The sequence below is a fragment of the Drosophila novamexicana genome, unplaced genomic scaffold (genome assembly GCF_003285875.2).
Source record: "Drosophila novamexicana strain 15010-1031.04,08,12 unplaced genomic scaffold, DnovRS2.1 tig00000121-arrow-pilon, whole genome shotgun sequence".
Taxonomy (NCBI): domain Eukaryota; kingdom Metazoa; phylum Arthropoda; class Insecta; order Diptera; family Drosophilidae; genus Drosophila; species Drosophila novamexicana.
The window spans coordinates 1,359,035-1,372,273 of record NW_020824773.1 but is presented as its reverse complement, the minus strand read 5'-3'; the positions used below and the strand labels follow the sequence as shown (position 1 = coordinate 1,372,273).

Below are 13,239 nucleotides of genomic sequence, written 5' to 3'. Positions count from 1 at the left end.
AACTAAGTACGCTATACAGCTTCCTTTTTAAAGCTTTAAGAACTGTTTAATATCAATGGGTAATTTTCGCATTCATGTTAAAATGAATTAAAATTTAACATTTATGATACCCCGCATTTGAAATGAATTTATCCAAATAACAAATACTTTTGCTACTTGAATATTGAAATATTTTAAAACCTTAATTATCTCACATTGTTAACGTCTCAATAATATAAATACTTAGATTTCAAATAAAGTTTATAGGCAAAAGTCACGTTTATTTCTAAAATAACGGCAACTTAATTACAAAAAAAAAAGAAAAACATATGCTTTTACTCTCTGCTCTCTTTAGCTGTTATCTATGATAAAATGATGTGGTACACCTTTTGCAAGCAATGTTATTAACATGACTCCTTTTCTTTTTACATGGATTACACAAGTATTATGTATGACCGTATGCTGATTACAATGAAACAACATATGTTAACCACAAAACAAATACATGCAACAACAACCACAACAACAACAACAACATTCAGAGCTATTTAGCTGTCATATTCGAATGTAGCTAATGAAAATTCAACGCTTGCAGACACCGTTAAACGTTAACTGCTTTAAGAACTAAATTATACAGATACACATGCATACACACACCCACACATACATACACACAACTGAGCTGCACATCAGATGCGTTTTAACTGTTGCTTCAATTCTGACTTGTTCTGGATATTAAGTAAACGAAAATTGTAGCCTACTTTTCAGCACACACACACACCCACACACACACACACACACACACTCGCTTGCATACACAAGCCAGTCAGCGTGGTAATATAACTATACTAAGCTATATGTGATATATATCTGTACTTATATTTCATCGACTTTTGCAGGCTTGTTTGTATGTACTTAATGTAGTAAGTATTCGCATTGTTTAAGTTTTTTTTTTATTATTTATTTATTGACTTTTGTTTATGTGTGCGTGTCTTGTCTGATATTTGCCTAGAGCGCTTGCTAAACTAACTGCCTATGTTTAGATATAATAATATAATATATAACTATATATGTATTTAAATTGACTGTTTGTTTTTTAATTACAGCTGCTGCGCCAGTAACAAATTTAAAATGCGCTTCAAAAAACAATTTTTTCTGCCGTGTGCTGATTTATAATTTTTATTTATATATATTTTTCCCCCTGCCATAATTTACATGATTTTTTGATGCCATTTTTTTCTTATTTCAGTTGCTGCTCTTTTTGCTTTCATGGCTTTTACGCGTGCTTTTCGTTCAAATTTATTTTCTAAAAAATGACTTGCTGTTTATTATTACACTTTATTTTACAGCTTCTGCTAACAGTTAACATGGCTTTTACATAGACGCGCCCAACATGTATGCAACACTTTTACTAATTCGCTTACAGCTTACAGGCTCCTATCAATAGACACCTGAATATTATGCTTAAATAGTTAAATAGTCATTATACTAATTTATTCTAGCTTTAAGTGCGTTTTGCCATTTGCATATGCCATGCAACAAAATTCTGGTTCAGCAAAAACTTGTGGCACAACTTTTTGTGTGTGGCACAAGCAACAAGTTACTGCAACAAGAACTGTAATGAGTAGAACATAAAAAACCGAAGCGTAATTGCAGCACACAAATGGACGAACAGGAAAGGCGTGTCATAAATTTACATTTATTAACTCGTGTTTTTGTGTGGTTCAGAGTTTCCCTTTTTTTTGTGTTTTTGTATTTTGGTATGGGCGTCTGTTAAATTTGCATAAAATGAATTTCAAACGTAATTATGGCGCAGTTGAGAGTTCAATTAAAGGTTAGCTGAAGGTAAGCGTAAAATATAGTTTTGGGAGAAACAACAGCTTAAATTTCAGTTCATTACACAGATTACAATTTTACGAATTATAGGCTTTGCAGATGATTTAACAAATGTTGATAATAACCAGGACTTTCAATAAAATGTTAATAACGTAGAGATGGAAAAGATGCACTTGCAAGAATAAATCGCCCACTTTCAGACGAACTTTTGTTGCATCGCAAATGCAGCTTAAGCTTAATTTAAGCCTCTGCCATTTAATGTTAAAAGCAAAATAATTAAAATTTTATTTATCAGCAATCCTCTATTTACATACGTATGTACTCATATTGTTTCTACTAATTTCATATTTTTTCCATTTACATGCTAACACAAATGCGTTCAAATAATAAACAAACAATAAAATACTCTTCAATTTGCATGCAACCAAATTTTATGTTTTCAACGAATGAAAAATACCAACAAAAAAAAACTCGCACGGATTGGGACTTAAATGGCAAAATGCAACCAAATAATGATACCAAATGTACACACACAAACACACACTTGCCAAACGCTGCATGGATTCCAACTTTGATCAAACCGCAAAATCAAACCACAACAACAAACAATAAAACAATGCAACAATTTTGTTCACACATTTATATCTATTCTTCTACCACTCACCTCACACATCTCGTATATATTTAAATATAATTTAACACCTTTCAACCAAAATGCAAATTGCATGTTTTGCCGGCTTGTGATTATCGATAATTATAGCAAACACTAAAATGCCACCTCTTAATGCTTCCTGTGTTATCTACACCGATGCCAGCGGACAGGTACAGTCTCTGCCCTTGGTGAATGCTTGCGAAGCTAACAGTCTAACAGTCTGTTAGCAGCATGCTAAGCAGTTGTTAATACAATATCTTTTGCATGTTAGCGTACCTTGCGCTTACATTTTACGATTAACATTTCAAATTTTTATTTAGTTCTAAGTTCTGTTTCAAAAGGCAACAAAAACAAACACCCAACACCATTCAAGACAAGATTAGTGATAAATTGTATTTTATGTTTATAATCATATAGAAATAAAACGCAATTAGAGCAGCAAGTATATAATTATCTAGTCTCAAGTGTCAAATTTCATTCTAAAATGACGATTACTGTTTTTCATATCAAATAAGAAAATTTTAAAACATTATTCGGCTAGCCGAAATTCAAATACCCTTCGCTGAAAATACCCCACACAATATTATAGTCCGATCTTAGAGTGTAGAGCCGCTTTAAAAAGAACCTCAATCGAAAGAGTTTTTCATTGAAAACCATTTATAAAAACTAAGCAATTAATTTATATATAAAGACTTGGTTCTGTCAAAATAAAGAAGCATTACCGCGCCTGCTGAGCAAACAACGTGTCACAGCTGTAGTACCCTGTATGCGGGAAGGGTATGCAGCTACAGTGGCACACATTTCAACACTCCCTGCGTGAATTGGGTTAATCAAATTAAATGCGCTGCCGCGCCCCTAGTGACAACGACGGCAGCGTCAGACCATAACGACGACAACAACAACAACAACAACAACAACAACAACGTCAACAGCAAGAGCAAGAGCAACAACTATGATTACAACAACAACGACAAGGATGAACAAGTGTCGACGGCCATTTTGAAGGCGTTGCCAACATTGTCAGCGATGATGTCAGCGCCCTGACATGGACACACCTTTGAGTGTCAGAGCTGTTAGCAGCTGTTTGCACAAATGTCTGACCCAATACGCACACAGGGACACGCCCACACTCACACACACAGACACACACACGCTCACACTCATACACACACACCTCACACATTCCACCTGGCGTCAATATTTGCCAAAGACAGCAGCAGCATTAAACTGAGAAATAGAAAAAAAAAAAAAACAAAAAACAAAAATTTAAACAAATAAAACTGAATAATTGTACCTTATAGACTCCCAGCTAATCCGTAATCAATGTTCTCTCTATTTGATACCAAACACAGCCCAGCCGGAACGGGGCGTATTATACACTCAGTGTCCTATGCTAATGAACGGCACATTTTATATAATTAGGTAAAGAGCGGCGAGCAATTTAAATTTTATTTACATTGAATACGTTTACGATACTTTCCCCGCCCCACTCTCCACACTCTCTTTCTATATATCTCTCTCGCTCACTCTTATATTGTGTGCCTGTTGCATTCCACCCAAAATCTGTGTGCCAAGCAACACTTTTGATATACTTACTCAAAATACTCATATAATAGCATCGCATATCTGGCAATGAGCTTTGAGCTTTCGCGCGCGTTAAAGGCGATCGCTGTATTTAAGCTTAAAAGCTTTTCACGTTCAGTTAGCTTTAGCAGCTTTTGCGCGCTACTCAAGGCCAAATTTATGATTTGGTTACGTTATAATTTTCTGTTTCTTATTGTGTTATCCTTACAAATTTTTTGACTGTTTCTTCGAAAACATAAAAATAAAACACAGGCGTCATTTTTTATGGTATACAAATTAACATTGCGTATGTATTACGTTCTCTCCCTCTCTTTCTCTTTCTCTTTTTTCTTATATTTCTAGTGCCGCCTATTAGGATATGTAACTGTTACTGCATAATTCAGCCCACTAGAACTTAAGCAATCAATCAAAATGACTAAATCTTTTCTTGTATTATACATATATACATATATATATATATATAAATATATATCTATATATTTCGTATCTAAGGCGCGTGCGTTCAAAACCTTATCAAAAAGTGAGTGTTACAGACCTAAAGCTCTTTCTCGCTCTCCCACTCTGTCTCTCTGTCTATCTCTATGCTGTGCTTGAAAGCTTCTTGGCTTCTCCATATACCGTTGGCTCTTTCAAAAGCTAAGTTTTAGTTGTCCAATACTTGCTGCTTTAAAGGTGTTTTATTTCCACATTGATTTCTAGATTTCCCTAAGTTCGACTTAAAGCTTTTGTGGCAAACTTTATTTTTAAGCTTAGCATTTAAGTTTTTCGAATCAAAAACAAACAAATTTATGTTTAAAAACACCTTCTTTTTTCTTTTTGATTATCATAAAGTTAATGACACTTCACGCTCCAAACACCGAAAACTTTAGAACACATACTTTATAGATGCGACCCATTTTCCAGGATTCATTCGCAAAACATATTATTAAGAGAGTTTTAAATTCATTTGCGCCGCCATATTATTATTTATTCTCCTATTGCCTATTTTAAGATTATTTAAGTCAAAAACTAGTCTAACATACGATTAATGTATTTATCATGAAATGAAAAACCCTGTTAACTATTTTATTAAACAGCGACTAACATTGAAAAACCGAAAGAAAAAAAAAAGAAAATGTACACCAAGCGTAATAAATCTAACAACCATTAACAATTTTAGTGTATCATATGATTATTATAAGAATATAACTAATTTGTGCTCTTTTTCTTTTCTTTTTCTGCTCTTCTCTTTTTTTCAAACGAAACCCCGAAAATTCCCAAAATAATATCAAAAACACTCTGAAACCACAACAAACAAAAATTTAATTATTATTTTGTCAATTGGTTTCCTTACGACATTTGCATCCTGCCATACCCAAAAAAAATCAATTTACAAAAAAAAAACAAACTATATATAACTCTCATGTTGTTTATGCAAATAAACAAACATCTATATAGTTACTGGACACCCTCCCGGTGTGCCAAGATTTTAATAGATCTATGTGCAGTCGGTTAAATTGTAGATTCGTTCATTTAACTGAAGGTAAGTGCATGTGCTTATGTTCTTTAGTTTTTAGTTGTAGCATTTAGTTTTAGTTCTAGTATTTAGTTTTGTTGCTTTAAATGCTTTTCCTCTAGCGATTGTTTAAAGAAAATTCCATTTTATATTTTGTAGTTGAGAGAAAATATTAAATTATTTTGTATTTCTTTTTGCTCAATTGGCAACATTTTAATTTGATCTTCCCGTTGTCTTTGTTCTTGTTTTGTTTTTTTTTTTTTTTTTTAGGTTCAATCAATTTCCAAGAAATTACACACACAAAATACACGCAAATAAGATTGTAATACCTTTTACAAACTGAATTGGATTTATTTTGTTTTTGGATAACTATTTCTAGCCGAAGTTGTAGGACTCAAGTTCAAGATCAAACTCAACTCAAGTCCGTTTTCATTTGCACCAAACCCAATGAATATTCGCTTCATATTCAATAAACTTCACTTTTGCCTCAAGTTTGAAGAGTAACCAAGACTTCGGTTACACTTAGAAAGCGGCTTTCAAGATCTCTTTTGCTCGCGGGCATTGAAAATAAAATAAAAAAATAAAAAAAAGAAATAAACAATTATTTTTATAATTGCTTTCACTGTTTATCAATAACTCCATTACAACTTGATGTCCCACTTGTTACCAACTACTAATCGATAACTTTTCTTTATTCTCACGCCCCATTCTCTACGCAGATGACAAGGTCGAGGTGATTGATCAACGTGTTGCTGTCTGTCGGGATCATGCCAATAGCCAGTGCCGTCGTAAACAGTGTAAATACTATCATATACCGATTGTCTTGCCACCGGCCAATATAATGGCCGCCATGATCACCAATCCCAGTGAGCAGCAGGCGGCTGCTGGCAGTGTGGTGGCAACAACAACGGCAGCAGCAGTTGCTGCTGGCTATAACAACAGCAACAACAATTTGATCATCATTGAGCCGCATCAGCAGCAACAGCAGCTGCAGCAGCAGCAACAACAACAGCCGCAGCAGCAATACAGTTATCATACCAACACCAACTACTATCACAGCAACACAAATAAAGCAGCAGCAGCAGCAGCCACACACCACGCCAGCAACATGTATCAGCAACATCATCATCAGCAGCAACAGCAGCAACAACAACAGCATATTACTTACCACTGCAGCTCACCGTACTCCCCCTCTTCGGCCTCCTCATCATCCTCCTGTTCCATAGCCACATCTCCCACACTATCGTCGGCCACCACGCTGTCCACTACATCGACGGCAACAATGCCCACACCGCAGCAACAATACGCTGCTGCTGCTGCTGCGGCACCGACAGCGGCATTTCTCAAGGCGCCTGCCTACTATACCGATGCCACGCCTACTCTGGTGCTAAGCAGCGATTACAATTCCAACTGTATACCCATTCAGGCAGCGCCCTTCATCTCGCTGCCGCAGCAACATGTCCTCAAGTACACGACGCCGCAGCAGCACCAACAGCAGCAACATCACAGCCTGATACACCATCAGCAACACGCGTATGTGGGTCATCATTATCCGGTGGTGGCCACCACAGTGGCTGCTCTGCCGGCCACCACAATCACCGTTACGCCGGCCACAATAGCCGCGCCCTCATCATGCATCTAAACAAGCACACGCACACACACACACACACACACACACACACACACACACACACACACACACACACACACGCATTAACACCAACACACAGTAAAATAAAATCGAATAAAATTTTGATGCAAATTAAAGGTTGATATGAACTATTTACAAGAGCAACAAACATTATGAGGAAATATAAAAAAAATAATAAAACTAAAAAATATAAAATATATATATTGAGAAATTTACATAACTTTTTCGTACGTATAGCAAGACTTTAACGTAAGCATCAGATTTACACACAATCGACATACATAAAGAGAAAACATTGAGTGACAACTCTACAATATTAGAAAACCCACAAAAAAATAAAAGAAAATTACAAAAAAAAAATGTTTAGTGTTGTTAAATGAGAAACAGAAAAATTTAGCAATTAAAATAATTGAAATTGATAAAAAAAATAAATAAAAAAAATAAATAAATAGTTATACCAAAATGGGAAAAGCGCAGTTGCATTAAAATTAGTTACAAACTATTTTAAACTCTAGTGTTCCATATTTCAATGCAAATACAAATAAAATATAAATAAATATTATTATAACAATTAAAGTAAACATTTAGTAAGGAGTGTTAATAATATAGCTGTCGATAAGCCTAATGAAAAGTCTACAACAAATTACATTGAAAATAGTCAAAATTAATCAAAACGAGTAAACATTCATAGGCCATGATTAAGCAGCAACAACAAATACGAGTATGTTAAAACAACAACAACAAAAACAACAACAACAAACAACAAAAATAAATTATAAAAAATATATAAGTACAGTCACGTCCTATTTTTGCAACAACGATTTACTACCAAACAAAAACGAAAAGCAGATGAAGAGAAAGAAATGCGCAAGGCAAACAATTTCAAAGGATTTTTTTAAAAATACAAAAGAAAACCATATTCCTTTTTTTACATTTTATAAAACAAACAAGCGAATCAGCAACTACAGCAAAAACAAAAACAAACGAAAATCCAAATAAAATGTAATAAACATATTTTTTTATATACTAATTACAATACACAAAGCGAAATCGAAGAAAAATGCAGAATGAAGCAGTTGAAGCATCAAAAACAACACTCAAATTATAATCAAATCTAAGCAGTAAGCATTTTTTGCATAAGTAAAAAGAAAGGAAAAATAAAAATTAAAAAAAAAAAAAAAAAATAAAAAACAAATTATGGAAAATTAAGAAACACGGAAAACTAAATTTTTTAAAAGTGTATTATTAATTTAGCTGAAATCTCTAGAAAAATAAAATAATATTAAAAGCAAACATTTCATAAAACAAACACACACAAAAAATATTAAAAAAGGAAAAAAAAAACTAACGTACTGTATCTTCCTATATAAAATTTTTAAGCATAAAAGCCATTCAAGGTAATATAAATATATGTATATTCAACAAAATGGTTTTACAAATTTTGCATACTGATTTTCATTTACAGTTCGTAAATTTAATTTTTCGAGATAAGTAATTCAATCGTAATACACTACACAACACTAAACAGAACATTAAAATTACAATAATTACAACAACAACAACAACAACAAAAAGAAAAAGAAGAAAGGAAACCTACTTATTATATACAAGATATGTATATCCATATATTTATGTATATACACGTATAATACAAGCATACATAAATATATACTTATATATTTACTAATGGCAACTAAACATGAAATGTGATCTTTTAAAGAAACAAAAAAAAAATAATAAGAGAAATCAATAAAAAGAAACATTAACAAAAGGAGAAGGAAGAAAAATCAATATTAAGTGAATGAGAATTGAAATCAATTTATTTGTAAAACAAGAGAAACTGGATAAAGGTAAAAACATTTAATATAAATATATATATATTGAATAGTAGCAATCAATATTAGAAAAGTTTCTGAAATATAAATAAATGTAATTTTAAATCGGTTCCATTAATCAATACACTTAAAGATATAAATCAAGAAAACACAAATTATCGATGAGAGCGTCGCAAATATACATAAATAATAATAACAATAATAATCAACATTAGCTAAGATCGTTCAACATTTTAAGCGTAATACATATACATATACATTTAAGGGCTGATTATAATATACGGAAATTTGTTAATTCTTTTCTTATTTACAAACAGCATTTCTTGCGTCGCACCCTGATTTGTTCCTTATTCCCTGTAACTGCTGACATAACTCTTTAAAATGTCCACAATCATATTGTATTATCTTATCGAATACCCTCTTCTAGAACATATTCATACACTAAGCACTCTATTCTTCAAATACTAAGCCTAAACACAAATTAACCAAACGTTTTTATAGAAATAAACCCATAGAAACCTTAAACAACAAAAACAACTCCAACAAAAATGCCTAATAAGTTTCCGTCCATTATAAGCAGACCTTAAATCTATGTGCAACCACGACAACAACAACAACAACAACAAGAACAACAACAACAAGAACAAGTGGAACGATAAAGCCAAGTTGTATACAAGAGAAAGATTATTAACTAAAACACAGAAATTAAAATAAAAAACAAACAAAAAGTTAAAAATAAATTTAAAAAAAAGAATAATAAGTACTTTACAACAAAATAAATGCATATTCGTAGGTATTAAAACACTACACAACACTAAACTCGATAACATTTTAAACAGTTACTAACACTTATGTAATAAACAATTGGAGGAAAACAATAAGCTGCAAAATAGCAAAGGAATATGTTTCGTGTAAAGAAAAACAAAAGAAAACACGTAAATGTTCTACAATTAAGAGTTTTAGCTAGTAAGATTTAAGAGAGGAAAACGTAAAAAAAGGATACTACTACAATATGGACATAGATTCTGTGTATCATATGATGTTTACTTAAGCGATGCCCCAAATTTTGTTTACAAGCGAACAGCCCGAATGTCGTGAATCGTGAGTCGTGAGTTGCGTGTAATTGTATGGCACGCGTGTAGAATACGAGAATCTCTCGAACGTGTAAACTAGAAACGAAACTTTTATTTGCCTTAAAGTTTTATCAAGCGAATGTCATGATGATATCATGCGTAGATCATGTGCATTGATTGAATAATACTTCACATATATATTGAATAATTTTAATTCAAACTAGTTTTTAATTTGTTTGACTATACGTACACATATACACACACACAAACATAACATACAGCTGAACACACACTTAACACTTATGTAATACATGACGCTTGTATATGGCGCATTCGAAAAAAAATTAAATATTACATTTATAATTATATAACTATAATTATAATAGCGGAACCATAATAATTAAATGTAATAATGTATGGTGTAGTCTTTTTCAGCATAAGTCATAGTTATTATTGTTAATTTTAGTTTATATTTACACACACATACATAATATGCATACATATATATATACATATTATATATACATATATATATACATATATATATATATATATATATATATACATATATATTTATATTAGATTATTATGATTATTAATTGTGAATATGATGTGATGTGTTTATTGAAAAGTAAAGAACAAAAAATGAATCAATGTTGCAACGTAAAGAAACAAACAATTTATTGTAATACAAAAACAAACCCAAGAACAAAAAAAAAAAAAAACAACAGCAAAAAAATAAAAAAAGGATATGAAAGAAAACTAAAAAGTAACTAGGTGTGAACAACTTAAGCGTGCGTATAAAAATTCATTTTTAATTCTAATTTAATTAAATGAAATACCACATTACATACACATATTTATATAGTAGCCCATACTCATGTGTATGTGTATATGTTAACTGTAAGTAGTCTTTCATTTTTGTCAGGTGATATCAACGAATTTTATATTGTTTTCAATGGGCTTAGCGTGTTCTTCAAAACCCAGCCCCCGATCTATTGTTTTAACTCTTAAGTTTGCAAAGTGTTCTACAATATAGGTTTTTGTGTTTTATGTACTTCATTTTATTATGATTATAAACATTACTATTATTATTTTATGTTTTTGTGATATTCATACAAGTTGTTTGTTGTTGGTCATAGATTTTTCTCTCATTTGTTTTGTGTGTTCAAATATTGTATATTTTTGTAGTTTGTTTTTCATTTTAACATACATGCAAACGTACTAAACGTGTGTATTATTTTGTATTTAACATATATACTTATTATTATATTCATTAATTAATGAACTAGTATATACAATTACCTATAAATATATACAAAACAATGATGAATTGAAATAATAGTTCTTAAGCTGCAGTCATGCAATGAGCGAATTGGGCAAATCTAACGAAATCATGAATTGACACTGTGTAAACGAGCGCATTAAACGAAATGGAAGCTCGTGCGAAAGGAGAGAAAGAACCCGTTTACAGAACGTTTGGCAACGATTATAACGATGATAAAGAGAATGATGATAAGAAATGATGATGATAATTATACTCCTAAAACGAACATTTTTTAAAAATATTTAATAAACAAATCATTATTAACTATTATTATATTTATTATTATAAAGCAAATTTAGTTATTATATACATGTAAAGAACAAGATGAGCAAAGATGATAAATAAAGAGATGCACACCAAACAGCGTCATTTTGTTGCAATTGCGTAAATAGCAAGAACAACAACAACAACTAAAACAGCCAGAACATGAACAAGAACAAGAGAAAAGAAAAAGTTGAAGATATATGAACGAATATGGTAAAGAATATACAACATTTAAAGTTATTTAGCAGTAAAGTAAAACATGAAAAACAAACATCAAACAACCAAAAACAATGAAATACAATAAAAACACAAGAAATAAATTCCAAATGTCGAAAATGCCTTTTTATTTCAATTAGCTCGAATTTTTATAAAAGAAAAAAGTCACTTTACAGCACGTAACTTCCTATAGCAGAGCAAGGTTTCGATCCTCGGACCTCTGGGTTATGGGCCCAGCACGCTTCCACTGCGCCACTCTGCTTGTTGAGCAAACGATGGCAAAGGCGGCATATGTACAAAACGGACTTCAACCCTCTTTTTGGCATTAAATAGCACATGGAGTGCGAGAAAAATAAAAAGGAGATATGTATGTCGTTTTTAGAGTGACGGAGCTATGTCGCTTCAAAACGACATAATCTCGCCATGATCAACGGCGGAATTATGTCGTTTTCAAACGTCATAATTTCGCCAGAAAATATGTCGGCGGAGCTATGTCGCTTTAAAACGACATAATCTCGCCTTGATCAACGGCGGAGTTATGTCGTTTTCAAACGTCATATCTCCGCGCGGAATTTTGTTCGTTTTTAGAGCGGCGGAGCTATGTCGCTTCAAAACGACATAATCTCGCCATGATCAACGGCGGGGTTATGTCGTTTTCAAACATCATAATTTCGCCAGAAAAAACGCGACCTAATTCCAAAATGTACTGGGCGGAGATATGTCGGCGGAGCTATGTCGCTATGCCGCATATCTTTTTATGCGTGTGTAAATAATATTACAATATATTTTTTGTTTTTATTTTCTTTATTTAATTTTTTGGATGAACCAATCTCATAGAAAATCAAAAGAATTTTTATTTATTTTCGAATTAAGCCAAGCGACCTTAAACAAGCCCAATTTACGCATTAAGCTAATAAAAAGTAATATAAAAATGGAATTAAAAAGAGCCAAATGCACGCAAAAGCCGCTGGAGAATTCACGCATAACATAATATATGTAAGTATGGGGTAGGGAGTAGAGGGTATAGGCAAAAAGGCATTATTTTTGCTTAACCGCAATAAACGGATAAAATAAAATGAACAGGAAAGAAAGAAAGAAAGAAAACCTAAACTGTGGAGCAGCCCGCTTGAATTTTTTGCCTGCCGCAAAGCGGAGGGTGTCCAGAGGTTACAGAGTTTTGGGGTATGCTAAGCGCACGCATGCACATGTAAATTCCCCAGGTGGCAGTGTTGGAAAAGAGAAAAACGACATCAGCCTGGCACATGGCAGTGAAAAATGTGCTAGCGAAAAAGGAAACTTGCTGCTGCCTGCAGTTTTCCTCTTTCGT

The 13,239-nt window shown here is 32.5% G+C and overlaps 1 protein-coding gene and 1 non-coding gene across 6 annotated transcripts in view; one reads left to right on the top strand and one right to left on the bottom strand.

Moving 5' to 3' along the window:
• Window positions 1–8,135, top strand: part of LOC115757914 (protein muscleblind) — a 149,448-nt gene extending 141,313 nt beyond the window's left edge. For 2 of the 5 annotated variants that reach the window (XR_004017380.1, XR_004017379.1), the window contains exons 6-7: window positions 5,489–5,573; window positions 6,266–6,340. Coding sequence is in view for 3 of the 5 variants with exons in the window: in XM_030698372.1 (XP_030554232.1) it covers window positions 2,576–2,637; window positions 5,489–5,573; window positions 6,266–7,188 (1,070 nt within the window). In the remaining 2 variants the exon portion in view is untranslated. Of the gene's footprint in view, window positions 1–2,575; window positions 2,780–4,393; window positions 4,480–5,488; window positions 5,574–6,265 lie in introns of those variants that run through there. The other 3 variants (XM_030698372.1, XM_030698371.1, XM_030698370.1) reach the window with 3 other exon arrangements.
• A 3,967-nt stretch (window positions 8,136–12,102) lies between these two features.
• On the bottom strand, window positions 12,103–12,174 carry Trnam-cau. Its single transcript has one exon. It is a non-coding gene; the product is annotated as a tRNA-Met (tRNA).
• Window positions 12,175–13,239: the final 1,065 nt, after the last annotated feature.